The sequence below is a fragment of the Myotis daubentonii genome, chromosome 7, assembly GCF_963259705.1.
Source record: "Myotis daubentonii chromosome 7, mMyoDau2.1, whole genome shotgun sequence".
NCBI lineage: Eukaryota > Metazoa > Chordata > Mammalia > Chiroptera > Vespertilionidae > Myotis > Myotis daubentonii.
The window spans coordinates 13,129,333-13,148,529 of NC_081846.1; the positions used below are offsets into that span (position 1 = coordinate 13,129,333).

The window sequence follows — 19,197 nt, forward strand, 5'->3', positions numbered from 1 at the left end:
ACTGTAATGTTGCTACTGTATGAATCGTAATGTAAATATCTGATATGCAGGATGGATTTTCATTGTTACAAATTGAACATAATTAAAGCATAGTGATTAATCACAAAAACAATATGTAATTATATATGTGTTCTCCGATGGTCTTAGGCAACCCCTGTGAAAGGGTCGTTCGACCCCCAAAGGGGTCGCGACCCACAGGTTGAGAACCGCTGCCTAAGGGGAGTGTGCATCCTAACCACCTAGGGGATGGCTTTCTGTCCCTTCACTTTGCACAAGGCGCCCAGCGAGGACTCAGTGAAAACTCATTTTCTGGAAAATTGAAAAGAGAGAACCAGTGGATTTGAAGAGTTGGGACCGCCTGGAGGGTCTGTAATTCAGTGTCCAGGCACCTAAAGCGCACTGACAGAGGGCCCGCCTTGTCCACGCGCTCATGTGCTCCAGAACTATTTACCGAAGGCCTGCTGTGTGCAGGCCCCATGCTGGGAGCTGGGGCCTGAGAAGTGAGCTAAGCAGATGGGGCCTCTGACATCAGGGAGCTTTCGGGCTAGCGGGCAAGATCGGTAATTAGCAAAGACAAGTGCTGGACCATTCGAAACGAAGATGGGTGTCTGGAGAAAAAGAACAGGAGCTCCGAGCAAGAGTGACTAGAAGGACTTCATTAACTTGGTTGAAAGTTTGGGGACAGCCTTTCCGAGGCTGTGACATGTACCTTTAGGGGGTGAGGAAAGGTTAGCCCGGTGGCGACGGGGGGACGAGCCTTTGGGGCAGCAGGAGCTGGTGTCACCAACAAAGATCTGAGAGTCCTTGGCGAGCAGCACTAGATGCTTCGGCACGTCAGGCTCTGGGCTGTGAGCTTTCGTACAGTAACCAATGGAACCCTCGCAGCAACCCTCAAGAGGTGAGCACTGCTGTTAGTCCTCCTTTAGACCTGGGGAAACTGAGGCATGGGGCAATTCAGTCATATTTGTCTGAGGTCATGCAGCCAGTTAGTGGCGGAGCAAACATGAACCCCGGCAGCCTGGCTCCCAGTCTTGGCTCTCGGCACTATTCTGCCTTGAAGTGCAAAGAAATCAGTGCTGACTTAAAGTGCTCGATACCAGTTGGGGTTTTTTTACAGCTCCCTACGAATAGGGTGTCCCCAGTGACTGTGGTGTCAGCCCTGACCTCCTGCATCTTCCTCCCCTCCCCACAGACGCCCCCTGCTCCAACATGCTGGGCATGCTCTCGGGCCTCATCACGGACGCGCAGATCTCCGCCTCCTCCACCCGCGAGTACCTCTGGAGCCCCAGCGCCGCCCGCCTGGTCAGCAGCCGCTCGGGCTGGTTCCCCCGGACCCCTCAGGCCCAGCCGGGTGAGGAGTGGCTGCAGGTGGACCTGGGGGCGCCCAAGACGGTGAAAGGTGTCATCGCCCAGGGGGCGCGGGGAGGAGACAGCATCACTGCGGTGGAGGCCAGGGCGTTTGTGCGCAAGTTCAAAGTCTCTTACAGCCTGAACGGCAAGGACTGGGAATACATCCAGGACCCCAGGACCCAGCAGCCAAAGGTAGGGGTGCCTGGAGGACTCTAACCTTAAGTCGGGGGTGCTGGTTTCCCATCCAGACAATCATCACCAAATCCCTACAATCCAGTATGAGGAATACTCATTAAGAGATTACTTTGTGCCAGGCACTGCGCTAACTGCCTTATTTTAATCCTTATTATTATTTCAATCCTTCCAACAGGTTTGGAAGGTAGACCCTTTGTCACTCCCATTTTAGCGATGACACACTGAGGCTCGATGGCACGCCCAGGGTCCCACAGGGTCCCTGTGGTGGTTCCATGGTTCAGACCCCGTCGTGAGCCTGCCTCCAGTGCCCAAACGCCTTACGGTCAAGTTCAACGCCTTTTGTACGCTCTCCCAGATAAAGTTTCCTTCCAATTGGCCAGACATCCAAAGGAGATGTGGTTTTTGGAGGCTAAACTGTAGAAACGGGGACTTTACTTCCAAAAACAACTGTGCTTTCCTGAATGTGGCCGCCCTCCTTTGTAGTTCCCGAGTCTGGACTGTTAGATCTTTCCCGCCTGGTGCTGCGGCCGGGCGAGGCAGGGAGGACAGCCCCTGCCGTCAGGGGCGTGAAGGCCGGCCTTCCAGGCTCGGAGCAGCCCCAGGAGGGGGAGGACATCGTTTCTCTTCTCCAGGTCAATTTCCCGGCTAGCCAGGCCTTCGCAACCTCATGTCTAAGTTTCCCCTGGTTTTCCTCTAAAGAGCAGAGCCCCTAACCAGGAAGGGGTAGCCCATGTCCCTACTCAGCCCCTTTACTAAGCAAGTGTGCTCATTCTTGACACTGAGGCAAGGGCTGGGCTGGAGGTTTGCAATACTGATGTCAGCTCCCAGCTCGCCATTCCAGGGGCTGGAAAGGCTCAGGGCTCGGTTACCGGAACCTTTAGTGGGTGGAGAAGTTGGATCCTGGTTCCTCTTAACCACTGGGGGGGGGGGGGGGTGCTGGGAAAAGAGAGGGTCTTTGCCAGGGGCAGAGCCCGCCCTCCCTGGGACAGCGCCCCTTTGGGAGCTGTGGACACAGACACCCTGCAGCATTCCCCATGCTGATCACCACAGCCCCTGACTGTCTCCACCCCACCTTCCCCTAAGCCAGTGGCTCCCAGGTGTGCTCTGGGTCGCCACCTCCCCCCCCCCCCCCCGCCCCCCGACTTCAACCAGGGCGGCCCCTCTGTCCTCGGTTTTATGTACTGGGGCTCTAGGCAAGTTTTCTTTTGATAGAATTGCCTCCACTAAGCAAAGGCTTGGGTAACAGTCTCTGACTATCAGTGTGTGACCAGGTGTTGGGAAGGTCACTTTCCCTTCTGCCTCTCCGTGAACTTGGACCATCAGTCAACTGGGACTTTCTACATCTAGACTTTCAAGCATTAGAAAAAGGACTAGATTAGAACGTCTGATTCCTGATAAACTGAAAAGTTCGGAACAGGCAAGGCAGCCTGAGCTCCCTTCTCTCCTCTCTGGGGCTAAGTCCAGCGTGAGACTCATTCGGAGCCGAGTTCTTTTCTGAGGGCTCAGTTCAGTCCCAGGATAGAAGGCGGGACCTGGCGATGACACTCAGACCTGCTCCCGCTTCCCATGGTCTGGGCCTCTAACCATCTTCCGAATGAATACGAACCTTGGCCTGAGAATGGAGCTCCCAGGAACCGTCATGTCCAGCGACCAGGAGGCAGCTAGGACGCTGCCTTCTGTTGGATGCGAAGGGTGGGAAGGAGAAGGGGGAGGAGAGGGAAGACGGGATGATGGAGGAGGGGTCCCCCATAAGAAGGGCTGAGCAGCCTGTCTCCCCTGCAGCTGTTTGAAGGGAACATGCACTACGACACCCCTGACGTCCGAAGGTTCGACCCCGTCCCTGCGCAGTACGTGCGGGTGTACCCCGAGAGGTGGTCGCCAGCGGGAATCGGGATGCGGCTGGAGGTGCTTGGCTGTGACTGGACAGGTAAGGCCCTGGCTCCTCAGGATGCCCTGGGCGGGGCGCGGGGGGGAGGGGGGATCAGACCATGACGTGGATGGGGCAGAGGGGCCACCCCTCCCTAGCTGAATCCCTCTCCACCGAAATGCGGCAGCCCTGCTCACCTGGGCCCTGCCATGTCCTCCTGCCTCAGACCATGGGCGCTCAGCCTCTGGTCTTGGGGGTTTCTCAAGGGAGGTACTTTGTCATGTTTAAAGGATCGTTTCAGCTCTCCAGCCCCAGTCTCTCAAAAACAAATCACAACCACACACCACCCACCCAAATTCAATTAGATCCGACTCCTCAGGCCAGGGAGCTTGGCTGTTGATTTAGGGAAGGGAGAGAAAAAACAACCCCTCATGATAATCAAGTAATCGGTTTATGCATGAATCTGGCCTCCAGATGTCAGCGGCTCCGAGACTTCGTTTTCATTTCGAAGCCACATCTGTAAAAGGCATTCATTTGCTCAGGAGGGACCCGGTTGCTGGGACCTCTTCCCAGTGTGTGGCAGGAGATGGCTCATTCCCGCCCTCGCCAGGCAGCCGGTCCTGGGAGCGCCTCTTAATTCTCCTTCACAAGGAGGGGGCCCCTGAGCATGCCCACCCTTTGCTGGGAAGCGCCCTGCTCTTCTGAGTCAGCCCCACCTGTCCCCTGGGCACCAGCCCTCCTCCCCCCACAGACCCCCCGGAGCACACTCACTGCTGCCAACGAGCTGGGGCCGCCAGAGCCCCAGGCCAGCAGGAGCCAGCGGCAGGCGGGCTGAGCCCCCGGCCCCCTCCCCCAGGGCCCAGGTATCTCCATTCTGCCTGCGCTGTGCCTGTCACCAGCAGGGGATCGTGGAGGGTTGATAAGGGCATGTCGGAGGAGTGCTCTGGGCTCCCAGGGAGAAAAGTGCCAGCGTGCCCGCTGCGATGGCGCAGAGGAGGGGGCCCATGGCGGCACGCAGGTGGGAATCGGGCCCAGACCGGCCTCCCTCCCCCTCGGAGTGCAGGCAGCCCTCATGAGCACATCTAGCGGGGAGACACTTCTCCCCATTAGGTAGCACTAGGGCCAGGTCTCCGAGGAATGTGGGTCACCTGCCCATTTGAGGCGCTGAAAACGGCGGCTTCTAGGCCAGTGGCTTTCAAGTGGTTTTAACCACATTCCACAAGTTAAAATAAATTTATAAAACTACCCACCAGATTTACAAGTGCACGTATGCACACACACACACACACACATACACACACATAAGCACACACGTGTGTGCCTATGGGGAACAGTGTGCCACTGAGTGCCTAGACCAGGGGTTCTCAAACTTTTTAAACCCTCGGACCGTTGGAGGGCCGGACTGTAGTTTAAAAAAAACAAAACTATGAACAAATTCCTATGCACACTGCACATATCTTATTTTGAAGTAAAAAAAAAAACAACAAAACAGGAACAAATAGAATATTTGTATTTGCATGTGGCCCGCGGGCCGTAGTTTGAGGACCCCTGGCCTAGACTCTGGCCACAGATTGCCAAGTGTAAGTCAGACACGTTACTTAGCCCTCAACATCTCAGGTATCTTAGCTGAAAAACGGGGGTGATCGTGGTAGAGCTACACCCCCTAGGGTTATTATGAGGATTCCACAAAATAATGCATGTCAAGTACATAGACTGCTGCCCGGCATCTAATAAACCTGTTAGGATAAGTAAGTACGACTGAGACAAAAGGTTCCCAAAGCAGTGCTCATCCTCACCACGTGCGTGCGCGCTGAAGTGTTATCGCTGCTATATTTAAAATGCTGGTCACGACCCATTAAATTGATTCCACAACCTACTAATGCATGTGACATACAGTTTGGGGGGGGAAATCACAAATCAAAGCCAGCGCCTCTTTCACAGATAAAGAAACTGAGTCCCAGAGAGAGGAAGCCAGCGGCAGAGGTCGCTCAGCCCGCTGGGGGCTTGCTCACACTTCCGTCCTGTCCACGGGCCCCTGGGCCGGGCCTCTCCCGGCTGGCCCTGCTCTCTGACCGGCCGGACAGTGGCAAATGGCTTTTTCCACGTATTGCACCCCAACCCCAACCTGGTCCAAATGACACCGGTGACGGTCAGCAACAGGTTTCTCATTTCAAAGTCCTGCCCGGCCATTCCTCCGAACAGCAGAGTTGGGGCTCGCTACCCTCTGCCCGGCCTCCCTCCCTTTGAAGTCTCGGACATCTGGTTTCAATTGCAGTTTAACAGGCACTTGCCTCGGAGCGCCCAGTACAAACACTGTGGACACAGAGGCCGCTGCTGTTTCCTCGCTGTCAGCCACACGCCCTGCCCTCTGTGGCCTCGCCGGCCCGCTGTGCCCCTGCACTTAGCCTCATCTCCACCGATCCGCTGGCCCATCTTGCTACCTCACATTTCCAGAAACTGCTCTGCCAGGGCACGTGGCTCTCTGGCTTGTCACGTGCACACCCGTTTGTGTGACTCATCCTTGGTTCATGCCTTTCATTCCTACCCCGGAAGGATCCCAGGGAAGAGGATGGGCCGGGCCGGGTCCCTGCCGCTAAGTAATGTGACAGGGCTGCTTCACCTGTTAGTCGGTGTGTGTTTCCAATGATTACTTCTTGCCTTGCTGCCTGGAGTTTGCTGTACAATTGAGTTTGAGATTCCGTGACACAGTGACAAATTCAAACTTACAAATTAGGACGCTTCGAGGTTATTTGCTGTTGACTGTGAGCAAGAGGCAGACACGGCGAAGGGAAGTCTGAAAGGTTAGGTGCGTAGTACTTAATAGCAGAAAGATGGGAAATCGACCGTGAAAAAGAGTTTCAGCGTATTTAGCGAGTTCCTTCAGCTCCTGGCTTTATTAAACGGTATCCTGAAGGGGACCTGACAGAGACGCCTGATCACACACAGTAGCGCCAAGGAGCAGGTACAGAAATGGGAGGAACCACGCCTGGGCATACTCAGGGAGTTTCGTGGGAGCACAGCTCTGGGACGGAGACCCCGCCCCACGACACATGGGTTTGAACACCAGTCACCAGCACTCCTTTTTGCCCCACCAAGGGCCTGACTCACGTTTTAATTCATTTCACAAACGGTTGCTGAATGAATGACTGGGGTGAGCAAATAAACAAGCGAATGGAGAGGTGAATGAATCACCAGGTCAGAACTGACTGCCTGCAGCCAGGTTGGGCCCAGCCCGGTTTTGTTGCATTCTAGTTATTATAATATTTTGAATAAGTTGCCAACATGGATAAGTCTGGAGGTTTTCCATGGGGATTCTTGGATTTGGGGGGGTGGGGGGGATTTCTTTTTTTTTTTTTTGCAAGATCTGGCCACACTTGGCCACCTCCCCACTCTTCCTCACCCCCATCCCTCAGGGCCTCAATCAGCTGGAGCCAGTCCTGGTGGCCCCTTAAATCAGGCAGGCAAGGTCCCCTGCGTCACCTTCTGTCCCATCCTTGACTCTCCCCAACCCCCAGCCTGCCTGGCAGCAGCTATTGAATTTAGGAAGCTTTTGACTCTGCCACGCCTTATTGTTTATTACATGGTATCCTGAAGGGGCCTCACAAAGACGCCTAATCACACGCATGGCGCCAAGGAGCAGGTACAGCTCCTGAAGGCTCAGTCCCCCCTTGATTCCCACCAAGCGGAGTCTGAGTCCCTTTGAACCCGCAGTCCTTTCCATTGCTTTTGTGCAAACGTGAACAGCAGTGTCGGGATCACCTCCCCCCCACCCCCCCCCCAGGCACCGGCCTTGCTTACGGCTTCGGTGACTGTGCCGCCCAGGTGGGGTGAGCTCTGGTTCCCAAAGTTCTGTATTCACGCAAAAGCAGGGGTGAGGCTGGAAGGCATGTCGGCTGCCACCCGAGGGGAGGGGCACAGGTAGGCGCTAGGTTTCCTCTGAACGGAAGCTCAGGTCGTTCAGCAGCAAGACGCATGCAAACTGGTTTTGATGAGCGTCATTCATTTTGTGTGTTTGCTCACCCACACTTCTGTCTTAACGGACCACCCAGAGTGTGGCTTAGCCCCGCCTCCGGGTCAGCATCGCCCACATTCATTCTTGTCTCGTGTGGCCCTGTCTCGCGTGGCCTTCATGCCGGCCTCAGGGCCTCTGCGGGGCAGGAAGGCCTTAGCAGGGGCTTGTATCGGGGCCTCTGTCCGGGCTGTTTCTGCAGCTTGAGCCCATTTTCGTTCAGCTCGTACAACGCCCCGACATCATTGCGGGCACACGGGGGTGGCCTCAGGGTGCGTGTGTCCCGCCTTCTCCTTCTCTGAGCGCCCACACTCAGACAGGAAACCTGGTGCGGGGCCTCTCCCTCCTGCTGCGTTTCAGTGCTGGCTGCTGAATGCGGCATTCACGCCCCTTCCTTTGCCTTCACGCAGATGCCAAGCCCACCGTGGAGACACTGGGACCCACCGTGAGGAGCGAAGAGACCACCACCCCGTATCCCACTGACGAGGAGGCCACGGAGTGCGGGGAGAACTGCAGCTTTGAGGATGGTGAGGGTCGGGGTCAGCGTCGCATTCACCCGGGATGGCAGGGGTGCTGACCAGTGGGGATGGAGGCTGACCTGTGACTGGGCAAGGACCTGGGGGTCGCTGGGTCAGAGGTCAGGGAGGTGCGGGTACTCGGGGGCTTGGGGCAATGGCCATTTCCAACCAGTCAGTATTGGAGCTCCCTGTACAGCCCTATGGGCACGAACCCAGTGATCATCAGCTGAGATAAGGGTCCATTTTTAAAAAAGTATATATATTTTTATTGATTTCAGAGAGGAAGGGAGGGAGAGACACAGAGAGAGAAACATCAGTGATGAGAGAGAATCATTGATCAGCTGCCTCCTGCAAACCCCACACTAGGGATCAAGCACGCAACCCGGGCATGTGCCCTGACCGGGAGTCGAACTGTGACCTTCTGGTTCATAGTCAGTGTTCAACCACTGAGCCACCACAGCCGGGCATAAGGGTCCATTTAAAGAGGACTCCTCCTCCGAGAAGTCCTCTTCTCTAGCCTTCACTTCACGTGGTTAGAATCCACATCTGTGATCCTTGTTCCTGCTAAGCCGTGTCTTCACAATACAGTCAGGTGAAAATCTGGAGGTGACATGGTTCAGGGAGCCCCATAGTCAAGGTTAACTCAGCAGTTAACCATTCCTTAATTGCATTTCCCTGTCCTCACCACCACTGATTGGGAAAGTGTTATCGTTATGACTCCATGGGACCGCGCGTCCTCCGTGGGGTGTGAGTGCCGGTCAGTGACAAAAGCGGACGTGTCAAAAGGCACCTCAGTTCCTCCCAGTCACAGGGCCCCTCCTCGTCACGTGGGAAATCTGGACTCCTCTCATCCCGTCTCCTAAACATACCCACGTTCGATGGAAACAATTGGCAGAGACCAAAAGTGCGACAGGTTTTAAATCATACCGCTAAGGAGCGGAGTCTGAGGACATTCCTAACAAACCACAAATTTTGGAACACCTGGCATTTTTGGCTGGAAGTTCATGCCTGACAGCCTCCATTTACAGTAAATTACTGACCATTATTAAATGTTCATTAAACAAAATGAGGGAAAATTGGTGAAGAGACTTGGGAAGTGATGGAGACATAAGAGACGCAACGCCGATTCCGTAGGTGGACGGTGGAGTCTGCCGGACCCGCACACTCAGCGGCCTGACAGTCGGAGGGACTGCGCTGATGGAGTGGCCAACTCAAAAAAAAAAAAAAGGCTGCGAAGAAGAATGGGAGGGAAGCCAAAAATAAATGCTGAAGTTGTGTGACTGAAAAATGATAATTTAATGCATATGCTTTCAGGAATGTGCTTTTGTGCATTGTGTGGGTGGAGGGACACTGTTGGTCGGGGTGAGTGGAATACAGAATCCTGACATTTTAATGAACTTGTTTTTGTTTTATCAAGAGGAGAAGGAGACTTGGAGAATCTTCCAAGACATGTTTAAGATAGTTTGAGGGCCAAAAGTAGAATGCATAGGGAGCGAATATATGGTGTCGGGTTAGCAGGGTTGTCTGGGCGGAGGGAGGGGGCGGGGCTTCTATCTTAATGGCAGCCCAAAGGAAAATGTAAGCGTTCTGCAAACGTTCAGAAGTTTCATATAATTTTCCTGTTGGTAGCGGTTTGTTTCCTTTGAGGTTTCTTTGGTGGTTCCTCCCTTCCCTCTTCTTTTGCACAAGATCCCTTTGTGGAATTTGGTTCCCGAGATACAGTATGCATGTAAACATGAGAGAGGAATTATGGTATATTGAATTACTCCATATTTTTTGAACGGAAAAATAGAAATTCAGAAGTGGCCGGGAGAAGGGGATGGTGAGGGCTAAGAGCTGACTTTTCCAAGCCACAGGTTGATGCTGTAATAGACTCCATGTGTTTCTTCTTTACTCGAGCTGACTTTGGCCCACGGTGGGCAAACATTCCACGTTCCCTCTTGGGAAGGAGAGGCATGAGCAGGGCCCGGTAGCGCCCGGTGGCCCTCTGCGCGGAGGCCAGCCCTGCCCTCGCCCCCAGAGGCGTGCCCTCCTCCCCTCCGTGGTGGGAGCCATCTGTTTCCAGCCTGTTACTCACTTCAGACCTCCTAACCCACGTCTGAGGCCTTCCGCGGAAATTCCTCCCTGGGAACCCTGAGAAGGGAAGTGGAAAGGCCAGGGACCCCGCTTCCTCTCTGCTGCCAGCACTGGCCACACCTTCCTGCTGTCTCCACAGGCCGTTCTGGCAAGCGCAAGCGTCCATATTTGTCCCATTTCCTCTTTTCGCCCACCTCCACCTACCCCCGCTTCATCACCCATGTAGCACCAGCTCAGGCTTGGTTTTTAGAGCCAAGTGGACCCTCAAAACAACGCGTCAGGTTCAGGCTTCTAGCTCAGGCCCGAGAACAACTGAGCAGCCAGGGCGAGCCATGGGTGGCCGCTTCCAGGACTCCCAGGAGGATGCACCCTCTGCTGACCTTGGACCCAGCCTTCTGTGCAATCCCTTTTCCCCCGGGTCAGCGCCGAGCGGGCGGCCGGCTGGTCCGGTTCCCTCACTTTGCCCTAACATGCCACCCGGCAGCGCCTCCCCCGGGATGTGGAAACGGCCCGGTCTTCTGAAACGAGAGGCCTCCCGCAGCAGGGGAAGGGGCGCAAACAAGCCGGCCTTGTCTCGGTGTCCACTTTCTCCTCCCTGGCCCGCATTCCCTCCCGCCTCTCTGGGTGCTACCGGGCTGCCCATCACTCCCGAGAGCCAGGTGGGCAGGGGCCAGCCTTCCACCGAGGCCCTGGGGAGACATTCTCTGGCGTGTAGGGAGCAGCGCTTTTCACATTGGTCTGCTCGCCGAGGTGGACAGAGAGGCCAGGGAGGGCCCGAAGCCACTCGGTGGCCGCCTTTGTGATCGCTCACAATGGGAACCGCGGGCAGACTTGGCTTTCGTGCCTGGGAAGGATGAGACCAAAGGCTGACCCGAAAGCCAGCGACCGCCAAGAGGAGTGCAATGAATGAGCGAAAGGGAGCCTTCTTTCTCTGCTCGGCACTCAGGCCTTGCCAGCCATTGAAATAGCACCACGGTGGCTGTTCTCTGAACCCATTTCACTGGCGTTCCTTTGGGTTATTTTTCTCTCTCTCTCTTCTTTTAGACAAAGATTTGCAGCTCCCTTCAGGATTCAACTGCAACTTCGACTTCCCCGAGGAGGCCTGCGGCTGGATCTACGACCACGCCAAGTGGCTCCGCAGCACCTGGGCCGGCAGCACCAGCCCCAACGACCGCACGTTCCCAGGTAAGCCGGCTGCGAGTGCAAAGAGGAGAGCGTTCATGCTCGCCTTCCCCACGCTCTCCGCTCAGACCCTCGGGCTGGCTTCCTCACTTCCCAGCACAGAGCAACCCTCTGCCCTTTGCCCGCAAACCACCACGGTCTTCGCTCACGACGTCACCCCACAGAATAGCGGGCTGGTGGTTCCTGCCCTCGCTGTGATTACAGGACGGCCTGGGAGCTGGGCGGGAGGGAGAGAGGCCAAGATAAAAGAAGAGGAAGGAAGGAAGGGCCGTGGGGAGGTCTAGGAGATGCCATGAGTCAATGTCCCCTTGTTCCCGGCCGGTCCTCGCTGCCAGCATCACAGAGCCTCTTGTCAGGCTGGGTATTGTTCCTAAAGTGGCCCATCAGGAAGCCGCGGGCCGAGACTCGGCCTTACCTTCTCCCAGGGTGGCATGGCTTCTGCGGCGAGCCCCGTCGAGGGCCTGAACGCCTCCATGCCCACCGGTGTCTAGGAGAGCCGCCTGGCGCTGTCCTGCAGAGTCCAAGTCCAAAAGCCTCTGGCCCCTGGACATGAGGCGTTGCCTGGGCCCTTTCAGTGATGGCGAACCTATGACACTCATTTTTTTGGTTGATTTTTCTTTGTTAAATAGCATTTAAATATGTAAAATAAATATCAAAAATGTAAGTCTTTGTTTTACTATGGTTGCAAAGATCAAAAAATTTCTATAGGTGACACGGCACCAGAGTTAAGTTAGGGTTTTTCAAAATGCTGGCACGCCGAGCTCAAAAGGTTCGCCATCACTGGAATAGACAGAAGCAGGTCGTCTGCCGTGTCCGGGGCTGCACGCGGCTACAGGGGTGTTCTGGTAGAGGCCTCACAAGCAGCTCTCCGATGATGGAAAGGCCTGCTCTGCGCTGAGGGCCACCTTCAGGGTTGCAGTTCCTCCTGCTGTAGCTGAACTCAAGCCACCAGCCATCAGTGGGCGGGCGGGGGGGGGGGGGGGCGCACAGCACCCCGTAGTTTCCTCCTCAGGCAGATGTGATATATGCAAATAACCTTGGGAGCACAGGTACTGGTAAATCATATTAAAATAATTAGGAAGTGTTGAGTTTTAAGGAATTTATTATCTTGAGTTTGTAATCTCATTTATTTACTTGTAACTTTCTATCATTTAATTTTTAATAGTGCTTGCGTGTAACAGCCGGTTTGCAAAATCCCAGATAATTTAACAACAGGCCGTCACAAACACCGGGCATTCGCTTTCAAATTCCCACACCCCTGGCCTGGGCCGTCGGTCCCCCCACCCCACGCCACCCCCCCCACCTCATCCCCCCCCCCCCAGCATTCGAGAGGAAAGGGGTTCACTCTGGAAATTAGCAGATTAAATGTTGCCTGGCTAGAGAATAAAGGGAGAAGGGACCGCCCCTTCTGCAGGGTCCCCCGGAGCTGCCCCCTGCCCCTCACTGCAAGAACTGGCAGTGTCCCCTGTCCCCAGGGGAGGCAGTAGGACAGACGCCGGGAGGGCGCTGCGGCCGCCTCCCGACACGGCCTGCACTTGCTTTCCCAGAGGGTCACAGCGTCTGCTCTAGAGAAAAACATTTTCATATTTCAAGTGTTTATCTCTTCAGCATTCGAGTGCTCAGAGAGATTAATATCTGAGGATCGGCGCAGCCGCGGGCAACAGGAGAGAGCACTTACCCTGTCCCAGCCTTAATCACCCTCCCTCCTCTCCTTCACTGCAATAATGTTTAATTAATGTAATGAGCCTCCTGCACGCTGAAAAAAAAATACTTATTTTTATAACCCAGCCTGGATTTTTCATTTTATTTCCTCTCCTTTGAGACTTGGCCCAATTAATTGGTTGTTCTCCTAACCCCCACTTTTTATCTTAAAGATTTGTAGGGTATGTGTCTGAGTGTGTGTGTGTGTGTGTGTGTATGCCTCGTGTTTACATGTGTGTATTTGTGGGTACATATGTGTGTGTATGTTTCTTGCTCAAGGTGTTTGTTTTGTGTATGTGTGTACATGCATATATCATGTGTTTTTCTGTATAGATGTAGATGTATGGATAAATATGTATATGCCTGTGTGTGTGTTTTGTGCATGAATCTCTGTGCCTGTGTCTGTAGATCTGTGTGTGTGGTTGTGGTTTATGGGCACGCATGTGTGTGTAAGAGGGGAGCTTGGCAGAGGCAGTTTGAATAAAGGGACGTGGCTGATACAGCATGGAGACCTTTCCTGGCTCTTACCCAGCATTTATCTTCAGGTCCTGTCCAATAATTCAGCCTCTTCCCTTGCACTCTTCTGAGCAGATGTTCTCTAAGAATGTCTGAGGCCTTCCCAGGCCAGGCTGCAAGGCCACCAATTAGCAAGGGACACTTCAGGAGAGCTTCAGTGACTCCCTTTGACCCTGGCCTTTACCCCTGCCCATTGCTTGCTCATTTCTGCCTCCCCCTGGCCCAGCCCTTGCCCCATCCCTGAGTGCCCTGGTTACTGGTTGGGAATTCTAGTCCTTATCCTCGCTCAGCTGATGCATTGCAGCCTGCGGTTGGTAGGGCTCTTTGGAGCAAGCTCGAAAAGTGGGCAGGATTCCAACCTGTGGCTGGCTGGATGGGGACGGAAGGAAAATTAGGGCCATAAGGAACTACTCGATCTAGTGGTGTTTTTCCCCTAAGATATTGAGAAAGAAAATAATTATTTTCCTCCTCCAGAGGAAGCCCTGAAGTTTGGGAAAGTGGCACTTGTAACTTGCCTCCAGAAAACAGAATCATAATATTGTCTTCAGAGCCCTTCCTTCTGCCCGCTGATGACTTACAAAAGCATGTGCTGTATTTCCCATGTTCCTTCTCCTGGCAAAACTGGGTCTCAGGCTTTAAGTAGGAGAGGAGAGAAAGCCCTTTCTGTTCAGGGTGGTCCTTCCTTTCTTCTTCTCCTTCTTCTTAAAAAAAAAAAAAAACAGGCCCCCGAGGGGAGCAGTTGGGAGAGAGGAAACAGCTGTGCTTGGTTAGGGGCAGGGTAAATGCTAATGGGATCAGAGTGGCCAGACCTTCCAAGTCAGACCTGAAAGTGGCTGTGTCCCCCACAGGTCACCACTGCACAGAGAGGAGCCCACCCCGCTCTTAAGAGAAGTGCGCCATATGTTTTATCCCCTCATTCGATGGGTAAACACAAGTAATTACACTTAAGAAAGGAGGTGTCTCCGTCGAGTCGGGAGAAAAAAGAAGGCAGGAAAGAAAATAGCCATGTTGAAATAGCATACACAGGCCATTTGGTTAGAAGTGTCTGTGGAAACGACTTACATTCCTTAGATAGTTTCTGATTTAGTTCTTTTCTCATGTTTTGTTTTGTGTGTTTTTTCTTGTTTTGTTTTTCTTTTTCTTTTCCTTTTAAGTAAGCAATTAGTTCTGTTCTTTTGGCCAGCGCTGGTGGTTGCTTAAGGCTGACAGGACACCCACTGGTTCCATTCCACTGTTTTTGTTTTTCAAGATAGTCTTTCAAGCCGCTTGGAATTTCTTTTTTTAGCTCTTTGCTTGTGCTCAGAAGCCCGGAGTGTGTTCACACCCGTCCCTGGGAAGCCTGTCCCTGGGGACCCTGTTCCCAATAATCTGACCCCTGCTGGTCACAGAGGAGCCCATCCCTTGGTCGCCCAAAGCCACTCTGCCTTTTCTCTGTAGCTACGGAGAACACAGAAAGTGTCCCCTAGTGGGAGTTTTGAGGAAGATCAGATTGAGGTCTTTAGAGAACAAGGCCAAAAAGTCCTTGAGATGGCCCTTGGTCAACAGGGCAGCCACTAGCCACGTGTGGCTATTTTAATTTAATTAAAATGAAATACAGCTAAAACTCTGGTTCCTTCTTCACCCAGCCATGGTTCAGGGGCATGAGAGCCATGCTGCCTGGGACAGTGCAGGTATAGGGCATCACGTTGCCCTGGCGACCGCTGCTCCAGCGCCATCAGGCGTTGACCTGAGGGTGACCTCTGGGACCCTCGCTGCTGCTGCTGCTGCTCCTTGGTTTGGTGCAAAGCAAGAAGCAAGTGATGAGGGGGATGTGCCATCCATATTATCCCTTGATGGGAGTGGTCCGTGGCTGGTATCTGGCTCGTTGTTTCGTTTTACCTCCGTGTGCAACCTTCATACAGTAAGCAAGTAACATAGCATTGGATAGGGTAGGGACTATTTCATTCAATCAGGAAGAGCATCCTAAATCAATCCTAAGCCATACCCATAATAGGAAGAATACTGATTGTTTTTGTTGTTATTGTTGTTGTCAGGAATGAGACAGACAAGGAGGCACAGGTACGATGCCAGGTCAGCTTCAGTACCCGCAGGTGTGTGTGGTCTCCCTCGGGTGTGTGTGCTCTTGTACACGCTTGTGGACCTCGTGAAGGGTGGGTACAGTGTGACTTCATTTCAGTAAGTTCAAATCGTGGACGTGATATAAAGAGAACGGGCAAAGCCTACATGGAATGGTCTGCCAGTAGGAAAGGACAGCATTGGTTGGCTTGCATTCATGTTTATTGGATTGAGAGAACAGAACCTTGCCTCTGGGTTCAAAAACAATCTCAAGTGAGAGCGAATCAGGGATACCATGTTCGGCAATGTTTGAATTTTACACCTGGTGGCTATCCCACCAAAAGCACGTGGTAGACACGGGCTGGTGGGTGCAAACCGGGCCATTGCGTGAACTCCATTAGAATGGAAGACCAAAACCGTGGGACACGCATGAGAAGATGAAGTGTGGGCCAGGATGGTGGGCGATGGGTGCAGAGAAATCAAAGGAAATAACTGATGCATGAACTGGCTTGTGATGGCCATGGTCTTTGTCAGAAAACTACTGGTGACTCCATGAATTAAAAAGCAACTCTCTGAGCTCAAAAGGCCTTCCCCAGAGATGGGGCCAACGGCAGCGGACACGGGATTGGCTTTAGCTTGACTTGCCCTGAGAAAGAGGCTGCTGTGGCTTGGCTGGGGCTCTGCAGCCACTGCAGATACTGAGACAGGAACTTCTCAGGCTTAAATCATGGCAGATAATTAAAGACCAGGAACAGCTTGGCTAAAAGAAAGCCAATATTCAAGCAATAACTTCAACTGGAAAAAGAAGCATAGAGGTCCTTCATTAAGGAGGTGGAAACACTTCTTCGGCTTTTCGGAAAAGACAGCAGTAGAGAGGAGAAGCAATTACTCCTTTTTTTTTTTTTTAAGGCATCAGTGCTTGAGTCCCCAGCAGTGTGTGAATAAATAACACAGAGGTGGGGTGATAGCAAGACCGCCTCCATTGCAAAACCTTCCTGAACGCTGACATACCAAAACAGGCTCCTGCAAGGACCGAGCCTGACATCCCAGACTGTCCACAAAATGGTCAGCTGTAAACCTTGAGAACATCCCGCCGAGTTCATCCAGCGCCAGTGTTTCCTGTCGCTGGTTGTTAATCTGAGGACCTCAGCGAGACAGATTGACGTGGGGAGGCCAGCCGAGGGGCTGACTCAGGTTTTAAGCATGACCTGTACAAAGCGCCTGCGTCTCCTGCAGCACTAAATATTCCTTCAGATGGTGGCTCTGGCGGGAGGGCGCAAAGCTAGCCAGGAGAGGCACGCCCTGGACAGATGGCGTGCTTGGCTTTGTGATCGCCAGGAGGACCCGCCTGGTGGCTTACTTCAGGGTTTGGTGAGGTGGGGACGCCGTGGTTCCGTGGCTGCTGGGCCAGATGCTGTCACGTGCTCACAAAGCACTCGCGCAGCTGAAGCCAGATGTGGCCGTAAATCGCCAGGTGAGGTATCAGGAGGCCCCTGTAGAGGCGGCCGCAGGTTAAGACGCCTGAGGGCCCTGTCCTCTGCGCTTCCTCCCTGCCCTTTCGAACTCCCGTTGCTCATTCCCACGTGGGGGTTTTCCCGGCGTCGAGGGCAACAGCAGATGCTCGGAGTCAGGGACCCTCCGCAAACGCCTCCCAAGCGTGTCAGGTCTGGGAGAAGAGGGATTGTATCTCGGGGACATTATTTCTTCATTCTCTTTCAACAACTGAACCTATTTCCTTCCCGTTGTCTTTCTGTGGGAAGCTATCCATTGCCGGCATCACCGCCACCAGGTCGGAGAACAAGAAGACAGCCGCCAGTCACAGGTGGTTCTCAGCTAGTTCATTGTCAGCAATTCAAAGGGCTCATCCTTAAAGTCCAAGGAAATCACTAAGGTAGCCCCCCACCCCCACCCCCATGCCATGCCATGCCAGCCCTTTGCTCTGTCTGGTCATCAGCAGCCAGTGTGTGCCTAGCAGCCCCTCTGTGTTTGGGAACAGACTTCACTTTCACACGTGTGCCTCAGTGTAGCACTGAAGTGGGTGCCCTGACTTAAAGGAACAGAAACCCTTCGCTTAGAGAAGAGTCAGTGGGGACCCACCCTGTACCTGAAGGCCTGCGAAGTGGATGTTTAAAGGAGCAAGGGTTGTGTTTCCTGAGGAAGCAAAGACTAAGGGCCTCCCATTCTTCACGAGTGACAGTGTTTCTAAGTCAGAAGACAGATCTTGGGCTGTGCTCCCTCAGGGATGGAAGGAGGACATGTGTCTAAAGTGACAGCAGGAAAATGTAAAACTGAATTTAAGAAGATCCTGACCGTTAGGGTTGCGACCCAGGAAACACATTGTCCACATGGCCTGTGGGAACTCCTTCCCTGGGAAGTTTAAAGCCAAGGGTGGACAGCTGTTCTGGATGTTTCGGCCTCGTTCCTCTGGGCAGCAGGGCTGGCCTGCTGTAAGCCGTCTCATGAGGCCCCCTCGAGTTCCAGGATCATGTGTTACTTTATTCCATCTAGCACAGGTTCACACACAGATGCATGGAAATCGTGCATGATGTACAATTTGGGGCTGCCCAGTTTGGGGGATTAGGATGATGGATCTGGGAACTGTCTTATTCCTAAAAACATTTTTACTGTCCTCAGGCCAAACCATCCTTCCCTTTGAGTCTTGGATTGGTCTTCCCAAGTTATTGGTGCTCTTCCAACCATTTTTCTTTCTAAAAAAAAAACAAAAAGGCAAGCATAGGAGGCAGTGTGGATAGCCATAGTAGTCGTGATAAAAGGCCATAATTTATATCGAGCTCTTACCATGTCCCTGTTCCTGTGCAAAGCATTGTGCATGGCTTGTTCCAGCTCCTCTTCACAACCCTAGGCAGTAATGATGTTGTTACACCCATTTTACAGATGGGACGACTGAAGCTTTAGCAGATGAGTGAGGATTAGGCTAGGGTTCCAGCCCAGGTGAGAGGCCATGCTCAGGTGATTTTACTCAGACTGATCAGGGCTCATAGCTTACTTCTATCACTCTGTAGCTGGGGTCTGAGGCACACCACTTCAGTTCTCTGAGCCTCGCTTTCTTTTGTTGGTAAAAATGAAGAAAATTATCCTTATTTCGCAGGGAAGATTCCATAAAATAGGCAGATGAAGCCTCCAGTGTAATATCTGGCACATAGTAGGTGCTCAGTTAACATCAGCTCCCTTCCCCCTGCTTCTCCTCTCCCCCTCCCCAGATTTTCCTGGTCTCGGCCATTCCTGCATGATGTCCTGGTTCTAATCAGGTCTGTCAGTGACAGGCAGGCAGGGACATTCTGCAGCCCAGCGTCCCTCTGACTGATGTCTACTGCTAATTCCCTAAATTTACATATCATCTTTCTTCCCTCGAGCTCATAGCATTTAACAGACAAGTGGGGCACAAACGATTTAACTCAGTGAAATTCAGAGGCCTGCTTGTCTCGAGATTCTGCAAACTAGTGGATTAGCTCAGATGTCAGCACTGAATTATGATCCCTCAGCTGCTCGTGCTTAGCACGCCACCAGCATTAACTTCCTGGTCTTCCAGTGGCCCTTTAAATCATGCATAGCGACTATCATCTTATTGTGAGGGGGTGGGGTGGGGGGGGGCGGGTAGGAAGGGGCTGAGCTCGGGCTGGGGGAGAAGCAGTCTGTGAAACCTTTGGCCTCATTGTGCCGAAGTTTTAGCAACAGGGTGGGTAAGTGCAACAGACCCAGATAACACC

At 53.2% G+C, this 19,197-nt stretch overlaps 1 protein-coding gene across 4 annotated transcripts in view; it reads left to right on the forward strand.

The window, feature by feature from the left end:
- NRP2 (neuropilin 2) overlaps positions 1 to 19,197 on the forward strand; it is a 119,722-nt gene that overhangs the window by 63,990 nt on the left and 36,535 nt on the right. For all 4 annotated transcript variants that reach the window (XM_059702880.1, XM_059702881.1, XM_059702882.1 and 1 more), the window contains exons 9-12: positions 1,193 to 1,542; positions 3,328 to 3,472; positions 7,832 to 7,948; positions 11,060 to 11,200. In XM_059702880.1, coding sequence (XP_059558863.1) covers positions 1,193 to 1,542; positions 3,328 to 3,472; positions 7,832 to 7,948; positions 11,060 to 11,200 — 753 coding nt within the window. The remainder of the gene's footprint in view (positions 1 to 1,192; positions 1,543 to 3,327; positions 3,473 to 7,831; positions 7,949 to 11,059; positions 11,201 to 19,197) is intronic.